This window comes from Hemibagrus wyckioides, linkage group LG25 (assembly GCF_019097595.1).
Source record: "Hemibagrus wyckioides isolate EC202008001 linkage group LG25, SWU_Hwy_1.0, whole genome shotgun sequence".
Classification (NCBI taxonomy): domain Eukaryota; kingdom Metazoa; phylum Chordata; class Actinopteri; order Siluriformes; family Bagridae; genus Hemibagrus; species Hemibagrus wyckioides.
The window spans coordinates 4,636,473-4,662,841 of NC_080734.1; the positions used below are offsets into that span (position 1 = coordinate 4,636,473).

Genomic DNA, 26,369 nt, shown 5'->3' on the forward strand with positions numbered 1-26,369 from the left:
TGAAATCCAGGAGAAATAAAAGAGATTTGTATAAAAAATCAGAGCAACATGAAGCAGCGATATCTTGCACGTCAGTATTTATTATGTTTATATGAATACATGTACATTCCAATGTAGTGGGTAACTGAATGATGTTTGTTAGCAAAATACATGAAGCATGAAGCTTTTTTTCCCTTCTTGGGACGTATTTATATCTATATACACATTAGATTCTGTACATTGCTTAAAGATGGTAGGCTGTGTTATTATATCATATCATATATATCATATTATATATCATAGCGTGGCTCGACTGATGGAGGTAAAGTAAATGCGTACTTCCAGAGATCGAGAGGAAAAGCACTAGCCTAACTCCACAGCACACACAGCTACAGCGGGATGAACACAGATGTTAACAAGATCGCTTGAGTTTTTTAATAATCCTGATTTGATCTTATTCTTAATATTTTAAAATCCATCTGACATGCACCTCCGCAACGCTCTGGTTCATCATCCAGACAAGACACACATCATTGAAGCATTAAAAATGTACAGCTAGTATATATTTTTTTGGATTAAATCGATATCACGCCGATTTTTGATTTTTGCTCGTCACATTATCCGAGCGCTACAGCGACAGATTCTCCCCACAGTGCTAATCTGCCATTCGGATGTCTGAACCGGCAAGAGCTTTCGTTCTGATCGAGCGCCAGAGAGATTAAAAACCCCCCTCTCAGTAACGAAACAGCTGGGCTACATTGTCGTCTTAACACGTCTAATAAATAAATAAATACATTCTATGATAATTAACGTAGTTTACAGTACGTACATTCCCTGAAATACATATATACACATGCTTGCTTGTAACATATGTGACTATACATAATGTTTTTTTTGTTGTTGTTGTTATTTTTATACAGAATGAATGATGGGTAGAGCAAGAGACAAATAATAATAAAAAACGTTGAATGTTAAATAAAAATGTTTAAAAAAAAATCATGTAAATGTGTATGCAAAAACAAATTTTTTTAAAAACAAATACTATATGTTTATTCCAGCGTTTTGAATAAAAAAAAAAAAATAAAAAATAAAAATAAAACATCCAGAAGCGACTAGGTAAAAATGATATAAATATATTGGCACACTGTACATGTAGTGTACTGTCTATAATACACTCCTGTGAAAACGCAGGTCTGATGCACGCCTTAGCTATTCACAGCTACGTCTTATAGCGACATGGTATTTTTATTTATTTTTTCTTGTTATTTACAAGTAGGTTTCTGTGATGTATTTTTTTAAACCCAGCTTAACATGTACTCATGAGCACTGTGTCATATTCACGTCTACAGTAAATGCTTGTATGCAGAGCTAACAATTATGATGATCATTTGTAAAATAATGCTCAGCGATACTCTGTGTATGCGGAAGAGGGCTGACGGCGCTTTCCTCCTGTGTAGCATGAACAGTATTTCTGAAAAAATCCTGTGGCTTATAGAAAGCACGTGTTGGCGTCTCAACTCTCTGCTACTGTATGATAAGTGAGAGCTATCTAGCTATTATGTGGGAATTGTTCAATATTCTAAACACATATTTAGTCCTTATTAGGTTTAAGGTTACAGAAGATGACCATGGAGCTGAAAACTTTATTTTTCTTTATAGCAGATAGTCTCGGTGTCACCCGGGTAGTAGATGTGACCCAAATCTTTGAAGCCGATTGACTATGTATCATAATAATATAAGGTCATAGTATGTATGAATCATGTGATGATGATAATAGACTGTGATTTGCATAATTTCTGGTGTGACTGAACCAAGAGCAGCAGTGTGTGATGAATTAGCCTGAGAGAGGCTATTGTATAATGTTAAACTAGTAGTTATAGACTTTCTGTACTTGATAGCCAAGATAGACTTGTTGCTCTTTTGCGCATGATGAAAGAAGCAAAAACACCAAACGGGCGAGCGGCTACATTTGGAGGATCGTGAAACTGAAAATTATCGCACGTGGACATGTCCTCAAGGGAATCTGAACAAAAATCCTGACGCTTGAACGTTTCCACAGGAGGATATGTGAGAGACGGACGCTTTAAACGTGAATAAGAACGAATAAGAAACATCGAATGTCATGAGCAGTGGAGTGCAGTATGGGAATGTCAGAGGTATGATCAAATGGCTTATATACAATGCTTTCAAGTAATCTCAACCAACACTGTTGGCTTCATTATTTTTTTTTTTTTTTACATTTGCATTTTCACTCACGCCACAATTTTCCACATCTCTCTCTTCTATCCGTTCGTTTTTTTCCACCCTCGTTATTATCAATTTTAAAACAAGTCCTTTAAAATCCATGAAGTCATCACTGGTCCATCAGAATAGTGTCTTTAAGACTTTTCTTCTTTTATTTGTTCACCTTGGTAGTGGTTTTGCTCTCAGGGCTTCCTACTCTGCCTCCAATGCAATAACCGGCCCCGCGTTTGACTCGTGCCTCGCACATCCGTGACGGCAGCGAGCCTAAAACGCTGTGCGACGCTTGGCTGTGACATCCCTCGAAGCGAGAAGGGGAGGAGCTTAAGGAGCGCTGTATGGAGGAAGTGGTACGCTGGTAGCGGGATATGGCCACGCCTCCTCGCTCTTGCATCAGCTGGGTGAGGTTGTCGAGGAGATCCGTATCGCTGGTGCTGCTGGCTCGGATACGGTAACGTCTGCGCCTAGGACAAAAACACGGTATAGCATCACTTTCATATATTTGAATAATTTTAGACTGTTATCACTCAGACTTTTGTCAACACTAACAATATTAACAAACAAAGAACATATCATACTTTTTATACATTCATCATGACATTTAATGATGTAGAACGTGAAACAATTTAGCACTAACCGTTTTGCAGATTTAAATCCTTTAATCCTTTCTCTCTTAAAGCTAACAAGACTTAAGAATTGGAGCTTATCATCTTTCCTGTGGTGGAAAACATTACCTCTATTGCAAAGAGCGGACACTGGAGACTCGTGTTAAAAATGCTAAATAAATGTACCCTTGTTTAAGCTGTTACTATAGAAACGATACCATATTGCAGTTGGAGCTGCTTTCTGAGCCATGCTGCTTTAGATAATTAATCCACACCCACTGACCAATCCGAATCAAGAGATGCAAACAATGATGTAATAGGAACGATGCTATCTAGTATTCTTTACATTTCTGTTAACTTTTTTTTTTTAGATTCATTTTCTAACCTGTTCTCTCCCCCTGGACGGAGGGGTGGTTTTCCGGGAGGTGGGCGTGGCAGGAAGCGAGAGGAGAACTGGTCTGGAACCAACGTGGGACTTATGGGTCTGGGAATCTTGCTCCTGCTGGACAGTGGGCTCGAGGAGGAGGAGAGCGAGAGCAGATCATCTCCCTGGAAGTCAGACGCGCGAGAACCTCGCTCTGAGGGGAAGGAGAACTTGTCACGAAGCAGGGCTGATGGGAAGTGCTCGCAGGATAAAGAGAGGGAGGGTGAGAGTGGAGCAAAACTCCTCCTGGTGGGAGAGTCTGGGTCACGCACGGGAATGCGGCTCGCCCGCGGGGACAATTCCCGAGGAGAAGCCGGGACCAGGGAGGCAGGGCCTGCGTCGACTGTGTCTCCAGTTGTCTCGCCCTGGTTTGGAGTCGTAGAAGGACCAACATCAGGACATCCTGAGTCACTCTCTACGTCTTTCTCTGTTGGTTTGGCAAGGCTCAGCTTGTCATTCACTGGGGCAGGTGGCTGGGAGGAGGTTTTGGGTGATGAATTCACTGGGGGATGATTGGAGTCGTCTTCTGCAGCGAGTGCTGGAGAGTCCTGGACTGGATCACTTTCACCCTTCTGCTGAAGGTGGATAGATTGTGGTAAAGTGCTGGATAACTACAGACAAGAGGGACGGAAAAGAAAATTTGTATTTATCTGACATGAAAATTTTCTAACATACATCCTTTGACACCTCTGCTTTGAGAACATATAAAACACATTCCCCAAACCCTGTAGAAACATTTTATTAACTTTCTTTTCTTGGCTTTCTTCAAAAAAAGTTACTGCAAAAGAAATGCATGTTTTGAAAAAACACAGATTTAAATATAGAGACACAAAGACCCAGTGAATTGCACATTTTGAGCACTAACCTGCTCTAGCTGACTTCTGTTAATGTGCACAATCGATGCTGGCTGCATACTAGGCAGCCTTCTCAGCCCTGTGATGCCAGAAATCCCTGTTAGACCTGGCAACCCGGGTAGACGGGTAAACGGAGGTCCGGTGTGACAGAGAGCAGCATGGAGTTCTCCTGAGCCGCTGAGGCTGCTGACTCGCTGAGGCAGGGGGTCAGACCAGGTACGAGGCAGAGCCAGGGGGCTGGTGGAGCGCTCCTCCTCGTCGGGTTTAGAGCACGCAGACCCGCTGCCTCCTTCCAGCTCCACCAGCACCCACTCTTGAGAGTCACCCTCTTGTGGGACTGGGCTGAGGTTCACTGCTACATAACCGCTGCTGGCTGCCCCTTCTTCATCCTCTAGAGAACCCTGCTCGGGACGACATCCTATCCTCTCCTGAGGTAGGACTGGTCGCTGCTTTCCCAAACTGTAAATAAGACGAAAGGGCAGATATGAGAAAAGGTACCGTTAATCTCACGACACTCACCTTGGAGGAAGAAAAACAATTGGCTATCATTTCATCAATCTTTTAGTGAAGCTCTGTGTAAATGTTTTTCATAAATCAAAACAAACTCAAAACACAGAACAAGTCCATATGTGTATGTTGATTAAAAAACCCACCAGATTGACTAAAGGATGACTAAACAGTGAAAGAGCGCTTGATAATTGTGTTGTGCTGCAAATTATTTATGTAATGTGACTCAGCCATGGCAGAGCATCAGCTACCTCAGTATATCCATCTTTTTATAAGGTGCCAATACTTTTGTCCTAGCCGAATGGCTAGTGTTAATCCATGGATTTTAACACAAAATCAATTTTCAAGAGTAAATGCTCTATTAAATTGAAAAAAAGCTTTTTTGCATGGTGGATGATCAACTAGCATTTTTTTAAAATAGATTTAGATTTGGACTCTGCACATGGTGATGTTTGTGCTTATAATACACAGAACGGGTTTTGTAGTATATACTTTAGCAACAACAACAGACCACGAAGTAAGATACAGAGGTTCCCATTGAAAGGTGAGTTTCACTAGTGAGCTCATTAGTGAAGCTGTAATAAAATTAAATTAAAGAGGGTCTGACTCGGCTTTGTAATTGTGTGTTGCTGTGACACTGACTAGGCTTCCAGGAATCGTTCAATAGTAGGTTTAGGTTCAGGAGTCAGTCTCTTGTCCAGGCCCATGCTGTGACTGTGACGCATCCTCCTCAACAACGGAGCCACGCGGTCGATGAGTAAGGTCTCGGAGTGTACCCGCCTCGGAGAGCCCTGCGCCGAGCCGCTGTTGGGGCTCTGATTGCCCTCTTTATTCCTCTCATCTTCGCTGGCCACCTGGTGTAGAAACAGTCAGACTTTTATCTACAAAAGCACCGGTGAGTGCACTTCATACGTGACGTGTGTGTGTCTGATTACTACTAATGCATCTTTTTTATTTTCCCGTCCAGTTTTTTCATTTTTAGTACCTTTCGGATCTGCGGTTGAACGTGATTGCGGTTGCGTTCTCGGCTACGTTCCATCTCCTCCCATACGTCAGCTCCCTGAGCGTGCTGAGGCAGGATCGGCGGGCAATTGTCTGCTTCACTGAGCCGCTCGCCCTGAAGGACATCCTCTGTGTTCTCGCGCTGCATGTCACCCGGTATTGCAGAGGCGTTGGCCATGCTGTGTGAATATTAAGCAGTTACATAACAGAACGTTCCAGAGCATATAATTAACACAGGATCTTCTGTATTCCCAGCATCACTGTTAACCTAACTGGTGTCTTGTGTGTAATACACATACCCCAAGTACGCTGGTGTGAGTCGAGTCAGCTGCTGGCCCGTGGTTGCTAGAGCAGCGACTGTAAGTGAATCCTCTGAGTCACTCCTCTCCCAGTCATACGGATCATTCTCCAGAACATTATAGGTCTTCATACTGTTCTCAAACACGGACATCAGGAGCTGGAACACAACACGGTACTTTATTTCTTACTGCACTGACACACTGAAAGCGTCTAACAGCTCGGTAGTACACGACACGGAAATCTGGTAAAGTACCTGATAGTCTGGTTTAGTGTAATAGTCCAGGCCTGAGATGTGGTCGAGAAAAACGCTAAACTCTGCAGGAAGGTGTTTAAGCATGAGGTGATGGTCGTAGGTTTCCTTCAGGTTTCCTACTTGCTCCTGAGTGAGAAAGAAAAACAAGGAGACAAATGAGCTAGAAATCATACACAGGAAAAAAACTTTAAAAAGCAAAATAAGAAAAAAAACCCAAAACTATAGCCTTAACTATCCATAGTATAAATAAAACCATAGAGTTTTTTATATACATCAAGCTTGATTTACTGTATCTAACAGATTGTTATCTGTTAATTATTTAATTATATAATTACAAGAATTTGCCAAAAGCAAGTTGAGGAAACGTCACATACTTTGTCCTTGACTTTTCTCCAGGGAAGCTGACCCACCATAAACTCCACAAGCATGTAAAATAGAGACCACAGGTCATCATGCCGACCCATTTCCTGCGCAAAGAAAGAAGATGCGTAAGAAAATGACTCCTGTCTGGAGCAGTGACTCTGTACTGAAAAGTTCGAATGATTTGTGAGTGAATTTGAATGTTCGGGGTATGAACCTCGGTACGGAATGTTAAAAAAAAAGCTGGAAATTACATACCTTGTTCTTGTGTGCATTGATTGAGGCATAGCGCACAGTTCCCCTGAATCCTGCCACTGGACGAGGCTTTAAGTGATAAGGACAGACAAAATAAAAAATAAAAAAGACATACATACATACAAGAGGCAAAAGAATACATACAATATACTAGTTCTGTATGTTTACTGCCGCTGTATACTTTTATGTAAGGTATTAATCATTCTGTTCTATGCTGGTACAGGAAAATAACTGGATGATGTGATGAAGACAAATGAGTGTCAAAAGCATCTTTATTTTGAAGAAGAAGATGATTTTATAATGGCCACACATTTTATAATGGACAGCAAAGTGGAATTCTTTTCTTTGTGTATTCCAGCTAAGGAAGAGTGCAGGGGCAGCTTTGATACAGCACACTGGAGACACCTTTTCATAAACTTCACCACATCAGTGATTTTTATTATTATTAAAATCACACTTTTAATTTGTTTACTGGTAACTGTTTATTGGCTCTCTCTGAATGTAGCTGCATTACTGTTAGAGCCAATCAGAATTGAGAATTCAAGAGTGCTTTTAATATAATATAATATAATATAATATAATATAATATAATATAATATAATATAATATAATATAATATAATATAATATAATATAATATAATATAATATAATATAATATAATATAATATAAATAATGACCACTTACCGGACGGACTTCTTGACAGGAGTTTGTAAACTGCCGTGCCAAACCGAAGTCGAGCATGTAGCACGTTCGGCAAGTAGTCTTCAGTCGCCCCATAGCAAAGTTGGACTAGAAAGGAAAATAAAAGCTCAGAAGATTTAGTAAAGCGCGTGGTGTGAGACGACACGCTCTACACAAGTATAAATCACCAAGCGCTAATTCATTAGGAGACTGTATTTTATGATATTAAAGCCTGTCTGTAGGTTACAGTGAAATAAAACACTGCTTACCGGTTTGATGTCTCTGTGCAGGAAGCCTACTGAGTGGATGCTCTCGATAGCCTCCAGAATCTGTCGGCCAAGCCTGAGCGTGGTGGACAGCGAAAACGTACCGTGGCTCATCGTGCGCCGAAGGTCGGCTAAGTTCCTTCCCTGCGGTTACAGATCAATAAGATGGTTATTCAACCAGCCGGTTATCAGCTCCTACAAACAGCATGGTCGGTTTTCTATTTACGTCGCGTTTAAGATTGTTACGGTCAGTCATGTTGTCATAGTTACCTCACTGTTACTGATTAAATGTGATTCCATCCATCAATACCTACGCCAAGGTCATTCTCATCTGTGTGTTCAACAACGACTCCCAAAAAATTTCTCAACCCTCTGCATCTAGACCTGTGTTTCTCAGTGCAGGGATACGACTGCATTAAAACTCCCTCAACGATGGATATTAAACACAGAAGAACAGGGCATTGCTGACCCAAATTAAACCAAACAACTTTCTTTTCTTGGACTCAGCAACTCTGCATATTTTTTTGTTTTCTTTTTTTATCCCTCACAGCTTCTTTTTCCTAAATATCTTTCTAAAGAAGAAGAAAAATTGTAGGTTTGTTGTTTATTGTTTCATTTATTCACAATTGAGTTGTGTCCCTTTAAATGGTCCACTAATACCATGATATTCTTAAACTAGTTAAAAATTGTTACCTACCTGAAGCTCCATCACCACGTAGTTGAACCGATCGTTACGTCCACAACCGACGAAGCGGCAGACATGGTCCTTACCTGCGTACAAACATAAGGAAAAGCACAGCCTTCATGACCGTCTGATATGGATTTGCTCTGATAAAGTTGCTCCAGTCTCTACAGAAACTCTTCAACTAATATAGTGTCCCGGAGTCAGGTACTGAACCCAAAGCTCCTCCTGGTAAATGATTCTACATTCATTCTACATTCATTCAAATGATTCATTAATTCATTCTCTGTTAAATATGAGAATAGCACTAAACAAAAGATTAAACCTTTCTTCTTCTTGAATTTTAATAATATTTATATACATTCTTGTAATAACTGCCATTTATTTTAGATATTATATATTAAATATACTAATGATAATCTCTCTTTATCTGTGTTTGTCTTTCTATTTCTGTTTTTCTGTCTCTCTCCATGTCTGTCTGTCTGTCTGTCTCTCTCTCTCTCTCCCCATCTCTCTTTTTCCCCACCCCTCTCTCGTTCTCATTTTTCCTCTGTGTATCTCTCTTTCTTTTTCTGTCTCTCCCTCTCTGACTGTCCCTCTCTCTCTGTCTGTATGTGTCTTTTCGCCTCTTTCTGTATCTCTTTTTCTGGCTTTCTCTCTGTCTCCTTTCTGTTTGTATGTCTGTCTGTCTGCCTGCCTGTCTCTCTCTCACTTTCTCTACACTAAATCTAAGGTTGAGGAGCATCAGAGTTCTTTCTGAACTCATCTCTCCAATCACTTTCTTTATTATGCTAGTGTATAGATCATGAGTCATGAGCATGTGGTGGACTTCAGACTGCACTCTTACCCTGGAGCCTCTTCAGAACAGCCACCTCCATCTTTAAGACCTGTTTGGGTTGCTGAGCCGACTCCACTTTAAGAGCCACATTGCACTGGTTCAGCTGGTCCAGGACTTCATAGATCTCTCCGAAGCCTCCACCACCGATCTTCTTAATCTGTGGGAGAAAATGTGCAGAGGGAAGTTCTTCTTTGTATTTGAACTGTAAATATTTCCTAGAAATGAAGAATTGTATTCCTCTCTATACTGCACGACAGGCACTGACAGAGTTGTTGACTGACTCATGAAACCACGGCAGGAAAAAATAACTTGTGGCCTTAATATAATTACTCGGTCACATCTTATTAAATAATATCCTTAGTGAACTTCACCTTACTGACCAATAATAACATTGGCACTCATTATTTTTTATTAAATAAACTCTTAATCAACAGTGCGATGCAAATTACTCAAATGTTTAGCTTTCTATTAGCTCACTAACAAAGATGTTGAGATAAAGCTTGCGCAAAGTGAAAGTAACCACAATTATGACTCTCGCATCCCACATCCTTTCTTGTTCAGAGAATTATCTTGATCAGGTTTGGTCTGACATTTATTCGTGTTTGGTTTGACCTCTGCTTCTGTAAAAAGAAGAAAAGTGTGGCTTATATGCGTGTGTGTCATTTAATTCGACAAGCTGCATATACAACCACCAGATCATAAATAAACAGCTATTTGGCATCGTCTGGAGCTCTGGCCTTTGATGACGATGCAGCTTTGTACACCTGCAGTGAGCTGGGTGCAACAAACAGCTTACAGACATGGCCAGATATACGGGTACCTCTATATTCTCTAAACCAAGCCCGTATTTAATATTGCCATGGTTTTCAATATTATGCCTTTTACATTAAACAGAACAGACACTTTAATTTGGATTTACAATTTAACTTGAAATAAAATGTTTTAAATGCTATAGGCAAAAATATTGGCACCCTTAATTTAATATTTTGTAGCACAGCCTTTGGAGGCAATGACTGTAATTTAACATTTTTTTTGTATGTCTGAATAAGATTCCTACATTTCCTATAAGATATCTACACTGCTGGTCATCTGAGCCACACTTCCTTAGTGAAGTGCTCCAGCTCTCTCAATATTGATGAGTGCAGACTCTCTACATCTCTTTCCACAAACATTTAATAAGATTCAGATCCTGACTCAGATTCACTCCAGCATTTCCTCCCGATTCATTCTTGCTCGCTGTTTGACGTGTGCTTCTGTTCGTTGTCTTGCTCGAAGGGTAACCCCTGACCCGGGACTGAGGCCCAGCTTTCTGACACTGAGCTGTATATTCCACTCCAAATTGCCTACAGACTTCATTGTGCCCCACACAGATTCAAGGCACTTGGTACCCGAGGCTGTAAAGCAACCCAGAAACATCAAGTTTTTCTTTTCACATTTCCTTGAAAGCTTTTTTTCCTCCTATATTAACCATACAGCTGACTGGATTTTTCAGAAAGCTCTAATTTTGTTTCTTCAGTCTAAAGCATGTTCTGCCAGAAGGTCTGTGGTTTGTCAACAAGTCCAGCCTGGCCTTTTTTGTGAGTTGCTTTTAGAAAAGGGTTCCTCCTGGGTCTTCTGCAATAAAGTCCATTTTCATTCAGGCACAGACAGATGGTGCGAAATGAAATTGTTGTACTTTGAGTTTGAAGGACCACTTGGATCCGTTTTGAAATTTTTCCTCTGTTCTTTTTTTAACCATTCCAACAATCTGCACGTGGACTATTTTTGCTCTTGCAGCCTCATCCAGGAAATGTAGCCTACAGGCCCACTGACCTTAAAAGTCCTTATAATTTTGTGAACCGTATTCATGGGAACATAAACCTCTTTAGAAATGATCTTTTGTAACCTTTACGTTGAGGATCCTTGGCTATGACATTGATCCTCATCTCCTTAGTCCATTCTCTGCTTTTTCCTCCATTTACCACGTTCAGTCCTGATATCCACAGCGGAATAAGGCTACGTCCACTTACAATTTGAAAATGCATTTTTTTCTCTAGTTTTTGCCAGCAAAAAAGGAGCCTTTTAAAACCACTCTGTTACCTGGATACATTTAAAATATGGTAAAAGTAATAGTCTGAAATCATTTGTGAACACTTTTCTGGGGTAATTTGTTTTATTTTAAGTCTAGTGGTACTAATATTTTTGTCCACACATATATAGTTTTTTGTTTTTATATGTATATGGTGAGGAACAGAATGAGTTTTTTTTCCCTGGGTGGTTTGGGAGTCTGTAGGCCTTACTCACCACCCTCCATCGGTCCCGGACCATGTTCCCCACCGACAGTATGTCGGCCTGCTCTCCCGCTCCGCTCATCTTAGTGCTCACGCACGGACTGAGCACAGCCAGAGGTGATCAGCATCCGGCATCAGTGATGCAGGCTTCTCACTGAAAGACACAGGAATCAATAAAGACACAGGGTTTAAAGAGGAGTTCTCCTGGATGCTGAAGACGTACCGGATCACGTTCAGCGGAGAAGATTTAATGAAACTTCACTTTGCCAGCTGATGGACCTATTAATACTTCGTCCCTTTTGAGAAGCAAAAGTAAGACCTCTTTAAGGACACTGCCCTGATTTTTAGTCCCAAGACTAACACAGGGCACAGAATGAAGCTGCCAAAGCCAAACCGAGACATGTTCACTGACAATTAGTCGTAAATCATGAGGCAAGCTAGAATAAAACATTTGCTACAGCTGTGGCAGCAGACAGATCTCTGATCAATGTTGGTAGAATAATCACTACACTTTAGTACTAACTGAAATTGTTTAGATCACAGATATATTTTATACTTTACAGGTACTATTTCATCCCGTGGTTCAATCAGTATTTACTGTAATTGTGATTGCAGTGTTGTTAATTAAGCAATGACACAAATGTGCTATGGTGTTACAGCATCGTTCACATCAACACAACCTTGAGTGTTCTATTGCTTTTATGCTACAGATTAAATAAAACTCACACACACAAAAGGACAAATACACAAAAAGTTACACACATGTTGTGTATAATTGTTTGCTTAGGCTAACCCAAACTAAAAAATTCATAAAGGCTGATTTTCTACATACACTATATTGCCAAAAGTTTTGTGAAGAGTTGAAGCTGTTATAGCTGCAAAGGGCGGGACAAGTCCGTATTACATTCATGTGCGTGTAAAGGCAGACGTCCCAAAACTTTTGGCAATATAGTGTATTAGCTTATGTAAGCTGGTCACACGTCAAATGCAAAGTGCGCTCGTGAGACAGCTCATTTGCATGTAGCGACACCCACGAAACTCCTTAAAAGGTCAAGAGCACAGACAGGTGAGTCTCCTGTGTAGACGTTGTAAACTGGACAAAAATCATTTAGGCTGAAAGTTTGACTTTTGCAACAGACATCTATAAAAAAGTACACAAACAGACTTTGACATCACAAGTTCACTCACATGCACTAACAACCCCCTGTCTGTCAACCGCCCCAAAACCCAAAAATAAACACCCTGATTGTTAATTGCCTTAGTAATATTAAACACACCATGATCACTGATTCGCCCAGAACCATCCAGAAATCCCTCTGACTGATAACTGCCCCAATACCCAACTTTCCCCATATTAATATCCATAATCGTATTTAAACCATATATAAATACTCACTAACTACTAAAAATAAATGCCCATGTGAACTGTAATTGCCCCAAACCCAAATTTATATACCCACTGACTGCTAAGATACCCTACATCTAACAATACATACCCCTGTGATTTTTAATCGCCCCAACAGAAGAAATAAAGTTACCACCCACCACAAAAATGAATACCCTGTGACCCCTAATAGCCCACCCAAAAACCACAAATAAAAACCCCATCATCTGTAACTGCCCCAAACCCAAATATAAATATCATCCACACTGCTAACTGCCTCAGAACCAAAATATAAACACGCAGTGATGACAGATTTGCCCAGAACCATCCAAAAATATCCCTCTGACTGCTAACTGCCCCAATAACTTTCCCCAAAACTAAATGCCCCTGTGGACTGTAATTGCCCCTAACCCAAATTTATATACCCATTAACTGCTAAGACCCTAAAGTTAACAATACATACCCCTGTGAGTTTTAATTGCCCCAAAGTGGAAATACAGTTAGTAATAATAGCCCTCCTAAAACCCAAAAATAAATACCCAATCATCTCTAACTACCCCAAACCCAAATCGAAATATCACCCTGCATATGCATAAACAACCCCCTGTCTCTCAACTGCCCCAAAACCCAAAAATAAATACCCTATCATCTCTAACTGCCCCAAACCGAAATCGAAATATCACTCTGACGGCTTATTGCCTCAGAACCAAAAATATAAACACCCTGTAAGCTTTGATTTGCCCAAACTAAAATAACCCCCTCACTACTAAATGCCTCAAAAACCAAATAACATATACCCTGTCACTTCTAATTACCCCAAACCCAAATATATAAATATCACCCTAACTGCCTCGGAGAGAGCCAATATAGAAAATAACCCTCTGACCTCTGATTTACCCCAAACCCAGACAGAAATACCCCCACTGACTTCTAAATGCCCCAAACTCAAACAATACATACCCCTGTGACTTTTAATCATCCCAAGTGGAAATATAGATACCACATGTCTGTTCAATTCCCCCAAAAGCCCCAAAAATAAATACCCCATAACACCTAACAACCCTAGCAACACATTAGCACTGTTCTTTGTTTATTTATTTATTTTCCCCCTTTTAATCTTTCTTTCAGCTTTCTTGCAAGCATTTCAAGTGTTATTTACTTCTGAAAACATATAAATAAATATAATCTGTTTCCTAGCATCACTTACGTCTTTAAGAAGAGAAATTAAGAGAGAAAAGGCACGAGCACAACTGTACGAGCCTCCTAAAACATTTTGGCTAGGGGGAAAAAAATAGAAGTGAAATAGGACTGAAATTAAACTGAATTTAATGAAGACTAATTTTAAAACAGCTGTTGGGGGAAAAAAACAATGCCTTAAACACAGGAATGTTGCCTTGAATCAATTAAAAACCCCTAAAACCGCAGACGCTGTTTGTTCAGCATGAAGCCTGCTGAGAAGTTTCCCACTGCGGCTGGAGAAGATGCTCAAGACGGCAAGTCATCCTTTACACTGCAGCTTGTGAACAAATCTCCATATTATTCACTATTTCATTTTATCTTAAATCTCAAAGGTCACACAGTCGCAGGCTAAAATCACAGCAGCTAGCTAAGTCTTGTTATTTACAGCTAGTCCCTGTTCAGCTAGCTAACTTACCCACGTTCATAGGGAGGAGTGTAACCTTGGCAACGCACTTTTAGCGCTATATACATATCTAGTGGACTAAAAGCGGGCTAGTGTTAATTTTATTTAAATACCTAGCTAGCTGATTAGCTATATTGCTACATGGCGTTTATTAGCACTGAATCACGTTTTTTGTCTTTTGCTAGCTTGCTAGTGACATTTATTTTGTCTTATTTTTACCTACTATGTTACTGAAATCGCTCTGAGATCATGGACCACAAAATTCATGTTTCTTTACAGAAAAACACCAGCAGCGTGCTCATTTGCTTCATATTTAGCAAAAAAAAAATAAGCCGTATTATTTAGTTAGCTTAGGAGATTTTCCCACCGATATTCTGATCCGACGCATGCCATTGGTTGGCAGCTTGTAAATACGAACTAAACGCCAATCGAAGCTCGGGAAACGCTTGTTATCAACCAATCCCAGCGAGGAAGGCGGGACTTTCCAGAAAACGGGTAGGGATAGGAAAGAATAACGGCTAGCGTTACTGAAAGCAGTTACCTTCATCTGCAGCTGCCGCAATCCGAGCCCGAGGTGCCGCTTGAAAACATTATTAAGCTGTCCACATGCCGTGGCGATTCAATAAAGGTGGCATGTTAATTTCATACCGAAAATCAAAATCTAAAAATATATATACATATGGAATAAAAAAAAAAAAGAATAATAAACGTGGCTAAATGAATTGACGGCGTTTCGCAGCGCCTTTAGAGCCGTCTCATCTCTCCCATCGAGCGCGCGCTGCTGCCAGGCTGTGACGTCACGGAGACTCCTCTAACCAGGATTTCTTAATCATACATAAAAATTATTCTACTTGTAATATTGATACACTATATTGCCAAAAGTTTTGGGACAACCCTCCAAATCATTGAATTCAGGTGTTGTTTTTCAGGCGTTGGTCTCGGCCCCTTAGTTCCAGTGAAAGGAACTCTTAATGCTTCAGCTTCATACCAAGACATTTTGGACAATTTCATGCTCCCAACTTTGTAAGAACAGTTTGGGGATGACCCCTTCCTGTTCCAACATGACTGCACACCAGTGACCAAAGCAAGGTCCATAAAGACATGGATGAGAGAGTTTGGTGTATAGGAACTTGACTGGCCTGACTGGTCACTGTGCTGACCACAACCCCATAGAAGACCTTTGGGATGAATTAGAGTGGAGACTGTGAGCCAGACCAAAACTGGGACGTCTGCCTTTACATGAACATGAATGTAATATGGAGTTGGTCCGCTTTTTGCAGCTATAACAGCTTCTGGGAAGGCTTTCCACAAGGTTTAGGAGTGTGTTTATGGGAATTTTTGACCATTCCACTAGAATCGCATTTGTGAGGTCAGGCAGTGATGTTGGACAAGAAGGTCTGGCTCACAGACTCCTCTCTAATTCATCCCAAAGGTGTTCTATCAGTTTGAGGTCAGGACTCTGTGAAGTTCCTCCACACCAAACTCACTCATCCATGTTTTCATGAATCTTGCTTTGTGCACTGGTGTACAGTCATTTTGGAACAGGAAGGGGTCATCCCCAAACTGTTCCCACAAAGTTGGGAGCATGAAATTGTCCAAAGTGTCTGGGCATTATGAGAAAAACAACACAATACAACGTTTGGCAATATAGTGTATTGCATTGTATTGCACCTACACATGCATTGCAAGATTATATGCTGAAAAAAACCTTAAAGCTTTACTCTAAAAGCTAATTAAGGTCTTTTTATGTCTAATTTTGTACCTTAAATGATTTGAATGGTATGCTGCCCAGATTCCAGACACTCCTTTATGTGTAATATTCAGTGGATCTTTAAAAAAAAGTCTACACACAGTTGTTTTTTATATTAAAAAGAATGAAACCACTTGATAGTTTAACTTTTGTCACCTTTAATGCAATATAGAGAAAGAACCAGCAAAAGTCAGCTGAAAAGCAAATATAAGCATTATAGAACAAAGAAATCAAACATGCAGTAACCTGGTGGCGTCAGAGTGCACACCCGTGTGACTGTGCTCAGATTTAACCACATTCAAACTCATGTGCCAAAGTAATTATCATACCCATGTCATCAGTGAAGCAATTCTGATTCATCAGAAATAAAAGTCAGCTGATTCTGTAGGAGTTTCTGCTGATGCCATGGCCCACAAAGAGCTTATGAAGCATGCGTGGGATCTTATTGTAACCAAACATATCAGTGAGGCGAGGGGTAGAAAAAATTTCCACAACAGTGTGAAGGTCATCAAAACAAGTAGAGAAAATGTGGCACCACAGTGAGTGACCTCACCAAGACCTGGACATCCTTCCTAACTTGACAGAAGAACAAGAATCAGGATTAATCAGGAAAGCCAGGAAAACCTTCAGCAACATTAATGGAGCTGTAGAAATATCTAGTAAGCACCAAGCAACTTTTCAATTCTTTACATGTCTAGGCTATGGGGTAGGAGGTAGGGTGGCTGGATGGATGCCCTTTCTCACCAGAAAAACAAACATGTCTGTTTAAATCATCCCAAGCCATATGACAAAATGTTACATTCTATTGAAATCAAAGTAGATATTTGTCACAAAAACAAGACAACTCTCTCTCTCTGTCAGGTTATACATCCCAGTGTTTTGAGTTCCTAGGGTGACCACTTCTTCCTTCTGGACCTGCCCGATCCATCCAGATGCTCTACCCCTGGTTGGAGTCTCGTCACTTAGTGGTGCTCAGTGCAGCTGGGGATAGATCTGCATGGACAGCCTGTGACCCAGGGGATTGCTGTGTATAGAACCACTCGGAGACTATCACGCTGTCTCTGAACTGCCGTTGCATCAGTCAGCTTTCAACAGGATGGAATTAGTGTTAAGTCTATAATGAACTCAGAAACTACACTGACCTATTAGTTCCTCCAGAAAAAAATTCATCCACAGCACATGGATGAGAAGGCCTGGCTCACAGTCTCCACTCTAATTCATCCCAAAGGTGTCTTTATGGACCTTTTTACACTGGTGTGCATTCATGTTGGAACAGGAAGGGGTCATCCCCAAATGAAATTGTCCAAAATATTAGTATGAAGCTGAATCATTAAGAGTTCCTTTCACTGGAACTAATGGGCCGAGCCCAACCCCTGAAAAACAACACCTGAGTTAAAAGATTTGGAGGGGTGTCCCAAAACTTTTGGCAATATAGCATATTAAATATACTGTATTTCCTTTCTGATCACACAGCGTTAAATCTACTGAACTTCTATTCTAAATCCTTCCTCAAATACCAAATATATATTTTAATTCTCCATCATATTATTACTGAACAAATAAATCTAGTTTATAAATACTAAATATAACAGCATAGAATGTTAATATTTATAGGTAAATTGCCAAGTGACCTATAAAAGTTTTTCCCCTTTCAAAGAATTCCTCTGGCTTAAATAAATAAAGAACAGGGAGACCAAGAGAAAATGAAGAGGTGATTTAATTAAAACTGAGATTCACACCAAACATTATAAGCCATCGATATTCAAGTAACAGAACAAAGACTTGGAGGTTCTTATTCATGTTGATAATGACTGAATCTCACCGTTTTACCTCAGTTTAATATCTAGTAGTGTTAACACTGTTATACTGACTGATACATTGAGTACTGTCTGTTATAAAAAATACATATAACATGCCAAGTTAAAGAGGAAATAAAAATGCCCACTTTTGAAAAAGGTGCCACATTACACATATCGACTAAAAATAATCAGTATTTTGCCCTCAAGAATACTAAAATTATTTAGTAAAAAATGTTTAAAATGTTAAAATAACCAAAACTTTTCATTATCCCTTTTTAAACCGTTGGTCAAATTATTATGGCATTATGAGAAATAAAAAAAAAAAAAAAAAATTAATAATCAAGTGACAAAAATGAAACTAAAGTAACAGCTCAGTGTGCTTGTCAGTGATTATCACCAAAAAAATTTCCAAAAATTAAAAATACAAAACCCAGAGATTTTCAGAGTTGAAAATGTTCCCTGGAAGTCCAAACACATCGAGTCCGTTCAGCGCTCGAGCGGAAAATGGAGAAGGCTGAGTCGAAAACTCCATTGAGTCCATTTCCGTTCATCGTTAACTCTCCTGTGCAGCTTTCTCTGCGCCGAGCAGTCTCTCTCTCTCACCAGCGTCTCCCGTGTCTGTCTCCTGCTCTGCGGACCAGCAGGGCAGTCTGGCCATCACTGGTTTGTGGAGTCCGTTGTAGAGCGCCGTGCCCAGCAGCAGGATGAGGAAGCCGAGGATCTGCAGCCCGTGGAATGACTCCCAGCCCAGGGCCAGGCTCACCACCCAGATGACCAGCGTGCGCAGGCTGTCCAGCACCATGCGTGTGGTGGCGCTGATCTCCTTGGTCACGCTGATGCCGGCGAAGTTAAAGAAGGCAATGCTCACCGTGTTGCCCAGCAGTGCCAGGATGATCAGAGGCTTGTGGCCGATCTGGCAGAAAGCATCCAGTGCGTCCTCCAGAACCTGCCTTGGGTTGCTGCCGAAGTTCCCGGCCGGGATGTAGAACATGGGGATGAGGAGGATGGTCAAGATGACGAAACCAAAAAAGCCTAGGACAGACGAGAGACAAGAGGACGTAGGTTTTATTCGCTGTTGTCGGAATTAACTACTTAAAAATAAATAGTTTGTGATTACAAAATTGATGCTTTACATTACGCTTCCTTTAAATCATCTTAATAGACTACATGAAATAACTTTACATATTAATTAATTATGACAGGCTGATTACAATTATTAATCGTAGACTATGTGTAAGGTTCTCCATATGCAACCCTCTGTACACGGTTGCTACAGAAAAAAATTATTAGAAATATATACCTATGTTTCTAATATACCTAACATATACCCACCCCCCCATTATATAAGGTTTGTTGGGATCACATTTATTTATGAATAAATTTTTAATTAAAATACAGAATGTTACTAATGTTATTTCAGTCTCATTTAAGAAATTTGCCAATGAAAAACAGCATTCCATTCACATTCATTCAAATAAATAAATGAATTACAAACATCAACTAAAGTAAAAATGTATTTTTTTTAACTCATGGATAATATAAGATGAGCTAGAACTTTATTAATGCTTCAGATTACAAGAAAAATAAATATAAAAAAAAATTAAATAATCTATATGTATTCAAAAGTACACAATATAAAATATAATGTTTTTCCACACATACTTATGCTTTAATTTAGATGAATAAATACAGAGCAGGGATGATCAATTATGCTGCAAGTATTTTTAAGGGATTTTTAAAGTAAATCGGCATTGGACAGAATTTCTATTTCGCTTTGAAACTTTACCTTCAGTCCCGACTGCTTTTAGAGGATGAACGTTGTGCTTATAAATAAACTTCTCCTCCAGGACCATTTGTACCGACACGATGATCTGCGCCATGATTATCAAAAGGTCACCTGCAGACCAAAGAACACAGGATTTCATTTTAAAGATGATATTGTTAGAAAACATGTTAAATCATAAATATAATAAATCATATGTCATGATATGAAAGAACACTAAAAACAAACACCAGACTGCAGATTTTATTAATATACAAATTAAAATGCTCTACAAGCTCTACAAGCCCTGCCCCTTCCTCAAGTAAAACCAGTGTTCTCATGACCTTCCTTTGAATGTTAGAACCTGATGTGCAGCGAAATATTTAATTGTAACCACTGTGCAATGAAAATAATTCCCCTGCAGAAATGGAATAATAAAAGACATATAAGGAAGGTTTAAGCCTCGCGTGTACCTGTGATAACATCACTGAGCTTGTGTTCACCGTCTCTGTTCCCGCTCACGAAATCGGCAAGTCCGACCACCACCAGGCCCAGGATGGTGATCAGAATCCCGATCCACTGACTGGCCGCCAGCCGACGACCCAGAAACGCTACGGACAGCAGCCCGGTGAAGATGATCACCGCTCCTCGTAACATCTGGAAACTGGAGGCACTGGTCATGTTTAGTGCTAGATGTGGAGAGAGAGTGAGAGAAAGAGAGAGAGAGAGCGCGACAGAGAGAGAGAGAGAGAGCGAGAGAATGAAAGAGAGCAACAGAGAGAAAGAGAGCGACAGAGAGAGAGAGAAAGAGAGTGACAGAGAGAGAAAGAGAGAGAGAGCAACAGAGAGAAAGAGAACAAATTTTACCACAAAACTGTCACCATGTTAACACTTTACTATGTTAGTATTTATGTTTTGGCTCTTTTACTTTGCTCCCATTTATGATGTATAAAAGTTCAGTTTTAAAGCCATTATTCTAAAAATTTCATATTTAAATTCTAATTGTCAACTAAAATGGACAGAATTTCTTTTTTAAGAATTTCACAGTTGAGGCAAAGTATCTGTGCTTTATTTATTCATGAGATATATGAGAGAAGCTGGTTAAGCCAAGATATGTGAGATTGACACACACACACACACACAGAGGTAAAATCGTTTCCTGCTTACCAACATACATGATGGAGGTTCCTGCCATGTCACAGATCGCGGGTGGGAGGAAGAGGAGGGGGTTGAAGCTCTGACCTGGTTCTATTGTGGGCACTGGTCTGCTCCGGTCGTGGCAGATGAGGATGTAGAAAACAGCGAGGCAGCTCAGCTCACCCAAAAACATGCACACAGCCTGGAGAGATGTGGTCAGAAAGACGGGGGTGAGTGTAAAGAGTGGACAGAACAAAGCAGAAGACATGTTGAGAAAAGGATGAGTCAGCAGCTCTCACTCTCGGTCACTCTGTAGCAGCGGGACGAACTGATGATACCGAGGTTCAGAAGAGGGAACATGAGTAAGAACAAGCCAAGCTCGATCGTCACGAGTTTGTATCCCGACGACGACACAAGCCGCACTATTTCGAAAAGATCGCCTTCCTCTTTCATCTGATAGCCGATCTGTTCATCACGTTTCGTGACTCAGTCAGCGCTCTCTTCCTCTCTTTCTTTAATCAGTCACATTACTGACACTTGTAATTAAAGAGATTAACATTTTCCTCAACTCTAAGCTGATTATATTACGTTATACTTTCAATAGAAACTAATAACACAGGGACCTCACATGATACGACAGAATAAAATCGGGTGTAATCGTTGACACGGTGAAGTTTACTTAACGTTAACGCCAGGAGTCTCGGATGTCGGCAAGTTTCCGACGTCTTCCCGACTCTCTGCGCTATCTCCAGAAAATTATAATCACATTTATTTCATCTTAATAACTTCTGTAAGTCTTCTGCGAGTCGCCGCAGATAAGCAGGCCTGTCGAATGCCATAAATATATGAAAGAATTTAAGAGAAGCTTGTTGAGGAAATACTGTTTCTAACTAGATTGATGCACATGACACAGCATGTAATGCAACTTTTAATGGATAAAAACTTTAATGTGTCATTCCTTAATAAATAAAATGACTATTCTTAATTGCTGAGGTCCAAGAGGAATTAAATATGTCTGGGCATGTAAAGATAAAAAAAATGAACAAATAAAAATGAATAAAGATAAAAAAATTATAATACATAAATAAATAAAAAAATACTTCCAGGTAGTAACTTTAACGAAACAGGACATCTGGATGCATCACAAATAAACGATGATGGATGCATCTAATTAAAAACCTGATAATTAGCACTGGCAGAAATCCAGCTAGTGAGTCATTATAAATAAAAATATAATTTTTTTAAAAAGGGAATATTACCTGCAGGAAAGGATGTGAGAAGCTGTGAAGAGGAGCACCAGAGCAGCCAGGAGCGGAAAACATGTCAGCCCATCTGTTAAAATAATGAATATATACGAATTTTAGTCACATATTTAATCATCACAATAATCTTTTAAAAGCAAGGGACTGTTTTGCTGTCGCCGGACATCAAATGAAATGATTTTCTTGCTGATGTGAATAAAAAGGGGAAACAAAGATGTGACCAAATGGAGGAAAAAAAATATCACAGCTTTTCAGACTTTTCAGCTGAATGTAATTTGTTTACTGGAGATTGTTTTATGTCATGTGAAGGCTGCTTGTGAACTCCTATTGACCGATTTCTAGATGTTGTGCACTCTGTCTGAAGTCCACTATAGACTTTCAGGTGTTAAAGGAAAGAAAACAGGATAATAGGTGGAAAAATGCGGATAAGAAAACAGCCAGCCATGCAGTAATGACTTCATCGACGTGTCAGTGGCTTTGTGTAGAACTTTAAGCTGAAACAAGCCACTTTTTTCCCTTTTGTCTGATCATTAATGGCTCTTTCAGATTAAAGAGATAACGCCATTTACTCAAGCCAGACGTCAAGTCAAATCCTGCTGACGAGAGCTTCACATGAGTGATCGGCTTTCTCTCCGAACAGCAGTTAGACTTTGATTAAGGTCAAGCACTCGTGACCTCTCATCTCGTCTCATCTCATGATGGGAATCTTGTCTCTCTCTCACAGACAGGCTATTAAAAAGGAGCGTGACTGCCATGTGCTTTGAATTACCTGTTGCTAAGGGTGTGAACAAAACATTACCTAATATAGAAAAAGTAACCAGTCTCTACCTGAGATGAGAAATACTTTCTTCTCCTATTTCATCCTTTCACTTTGACTTTCGATATCTGTATCACTTTCTGACTGTTGAAAAGAAGCTCATGTTACAGACACACTTGCTGAATAAAAAGACATTCAGGTTTTTGTTCTGGATGAAATGTTCGCATACTGTTTAGTCAAATATGCTTGACAAAGATCCACTGACGATGCAAATACTGCGTCATAAAAAACCAAATCCAGCCATATCAGCAATATAATGTCATATGTTTAGTGGTTATCGGACTGCACACTCAGCATTGTCCATGTGCACGCAGGACTGCTGGACAAAGCGTTAAGCAAGAACGTAAAGAGAGAACCATCTCAAATGACTCTCCTAACCATACACAGGGGATAAATCATTTAATTTCTATTAATCACATAGATTACAAAATGCACCATGTATGTGGTACTGTGTGAATTACCTAAGGGTATGTAAACGGTCATTTGTCCTTGGCTCATGATATATCAATATCTTTAATGATTTATTTTGAAAGACTAAATTAAACCTAGACAGCTAATTAGCAATTAACCATTTTCTTTTACAGATATTTAAAAGGCTTATTTCCATTATACCACATGGAATAAGCAGGTAAATCGCTGTCAACAAGAAATGGTACGGTCCGCTGTAGGGGTCTTCCAAACCGTGATATTCGTGTTTTTCTAAACACAGCTCGAAAAATATTATTGTTTTATAAGTTAATACACTGATTTAGTTTTGTTAGTATATTTTATAACGTATATGCTTTCAAATAATCAAACAATTCATTTTTTATATACGAGTCACCCCCCCCACACAACCTTCTCCTTTAGAAATTCCGTGTGTGTTTATCAAAAAACACTAAATGAAATTTCTTCTCTGACATTTCTAACTCTAATCACATGTTAACATTTTCCTAAAAATATTAAAAACACTAACATTATGTCTCCTGAAATACACGGCTAAATATATTAAATGCCGCTAATAAACAACTGAATGCAATGCGGCTGATCAAGACCAAACAGAAGAAAAAGACATGAACATGATAAAATATAAAGAACTTACTTTGCGGACAGAGTGTTGATGGAGCCCGTAGTGAGCATTAAACCAGCCAGAAAGAGTTGGTACTTCGTCCAAGCCATGATGAACTCCTAATGAACAGAGCCAGCATTAGACACGGTGTTTTAGCTGCTCCCTGCTTTCCTCCTTCACTCTCGAAGCTAACAATGTCGCCACAGATCACATGACTACAAGGTCAGGTGACGCGTCACCAGACTTCAACTCCGGTTCTAGGTCTGAGAGCGGTGCAATTTCGACAACTACTTCTACTACTACTACTACTACTGAATACTACTACTACTGAATACTACTACTACTACTGAATACTACTACTACTACTGAATACTACTTATACTACTGCTACTACTACTATTACTACTACTGCTGATACTAAATACTACTACTACTACTGAATACTACTAGTACTACTACTACTGAATACTACTAATACTACTGCTGATACTAAATACTACTACTACTGAATACTGCTGATACTAAATACTACTACTACTACTGAATACTATTAGTACTACTACTACTGAATACTACTACTGAATACTACTAATACTACTGCTGATACTAAATACTACTGAATACTACTAGTACTACTACTGCTGATACTAAATACTACTACTACTGAATACTGCTGATACTAAATACTACTACTACTACTGAATACTACTAGTACTACTACTACTGAATACTACTACTGAATACTACTAATACTACTGCTGATACTAAATACTACTACTACTACTGAATACTACTAGTACTACTACTGCTGATACTAAATACTACTACTATAACTACTACTACTGCTAATACTAAATACTATTACTTTAACTACTACTACTACTGCTGAAACTAAATACTATTACTAAAACTACAACTACTACTGCTGATACAAAATACTACTACTAGTAATGCTAAATATTAGCTTAACACTTCTATAACTCCTACTAACAATAATAATAATAATAATAATAATGTAGATCATTTCACCTAGATACTGCAGATTCGTATCCAGTATCTGCTGATGTAATCATAAAAAGACCTTAAACAAAATTTTGTACATCAGAGCTAGTTGTATCTGTACATCCATCCATCCATTTTCTATAACTGACATCATGCACTTGCGAAATAAAAATCAATGAATTTCTCTGTCTGTCTGCCTTCTCTAAACAAGCTAGCAGAGTATATACAGTTATAGACTGAGGACTAACACTAACCGGCTTTCTGATTATGGTCAAGGTTTTAATTTTAAAAACCTTACATTTCATCTTCCAACCTGTTTTGTGTACCAATTCTCTGGATTTTCTAGATTAGTAAGAGTGTAAGGTCAGAGTTTTTGATTTGAGACACAGCCCATGATCACAATAGAGGTGAAAGTTTTAAGAGAGATATTAGTGGCATATTATAATATTAAAAAATGTAGGGTGGTCAAGGCTTGGAGCTATAGAACATTCACGATGTCAAGTTAGGGTTGTTTGACCGAAAAGTTCACTTTTTGGTCAACACCTGGACAAAACCTTTTTTTTGGTGGGTGGGGTGGGGTGGGGTTAATTATAAACCCTACCCAAGGACATGGGAAGCAGGGTTGTTGAAGGTACCGGAGCACCCCCTACTCTCAGAATTCCTTCAACTCTAAATGTAACAGCAAAAAGGAAGAAAAAAGAATAAGTAAATAAAAAAAAAAATAAAACATTTATAGTAAAACACAAAAGCCTCGAATCTTTTGTGTGTTCAGGAAGAGAAGCTGGTGAGGGGAACGATTGTATCTGCAGGAACTAACCACTGAGTCAACAATATCTTTACAAACCGCCATATTTTCCATCAATTTTTTACCAGTGTATGAGCTATTACAGAGATGATAAGGTATTTGAAGGGGTTTGTTAATGTATACATTAATGTTACAGTCATAAATATTGAGATGCTGCTAGTGATAATGAATCGGATCTTTGTGGTTCAGGGATTGATTGAAAATGGCGGGAAATGCAGAAATGCATTTCCCAAAAAAAAAAAACTGGTAGCCTAAAAATAAAATATACCATTGCATCCCTGACCAGGAAGTTACTAAAGGTGAACAAACACATACTGTATCTTGTGGAATCCCAGTCCCCAAGCAGATCTCTAGTCTCATCCAGCTGCCCTGTGACCTTTTCTGCCAAGCTTTCTGAAGAGCAGCAGTTCACCTCCTACCCAGATAGCAGATGAATCCGATC

At 39.4% G+C, this 26,369-nt stretch overlaps 2 protein-coding genes across 2 annotated transcripts; both read right to left on the reverse strand.

Moving 5' to 3' along the window:
* Window positions 1-69: 69 nt before the first annotated feature.
* ttbk2b (tau tubulin kinase 2b) lies at window positions 70-15,330 on the reverse strand. Its single transcript, XM_058379597.1, has 15 exons — window positions 15,087-15,330; window positions 11,533-11,673; window positions 9,259-9,406; window positions 8,427-8,500; window positions 7,733-7,873; window positions 7,467-7,571; window positions 6,784-6,849; window positions 6,540-6,632; window positions 6,166-6,291; window positions 5,912-6,069; window positions 5,596-5,791; window positions 5,253-5,464; window positions 4,115-4,562; window positions 3,211-3,860; window positions 70-2,684 (listed from the first exon to the last, which is right to left on the reverse strand). The coding sequence occupies exons 2-15, from the start codon at window positions 11,599-11,601 to the stop codon at window positions 2,375-2,377; spliced, it is 2,796 nt and encodes a 931-aa protein (XP_058235580.1). The 5' UTR covers window positions 11,602-11,673; window positions 15,087-15,330; the 3' UTR covers window positions 70-2,374.
* A 2,664-nt stretch (window positions 15,331-17,994) lies between these two features.
* Window positions 17,995-24,323, reverse strand: slc35f6 (solute carrier family 35 member F6). Its single transcript, XM_058379645.1, has 6 exons — window positions 24,154-24,323; window positions 22,253-22,325; window positions 21,024-21,195; window positions 20,330-20,545; window positions 19,881-19,991; window positions 17,995-19,126 (listed from the first exon to the last, which is right to left on the reverse strand). Exons 1-6 carry the CDS (start codon window positions 24,228-24,230, stop codon window positions 18,648-18,650), a joined length of 1,128 nt encoding a protein of 375 aa, XP_058235628.1. The 5' UTR covers window positions 24,231-24,323; the 3' UTR covers window positions 17,995-18,647.
* Between the last annotated feature and the right edge of the window lie 2,046 nt (window positions 24,324-26,369).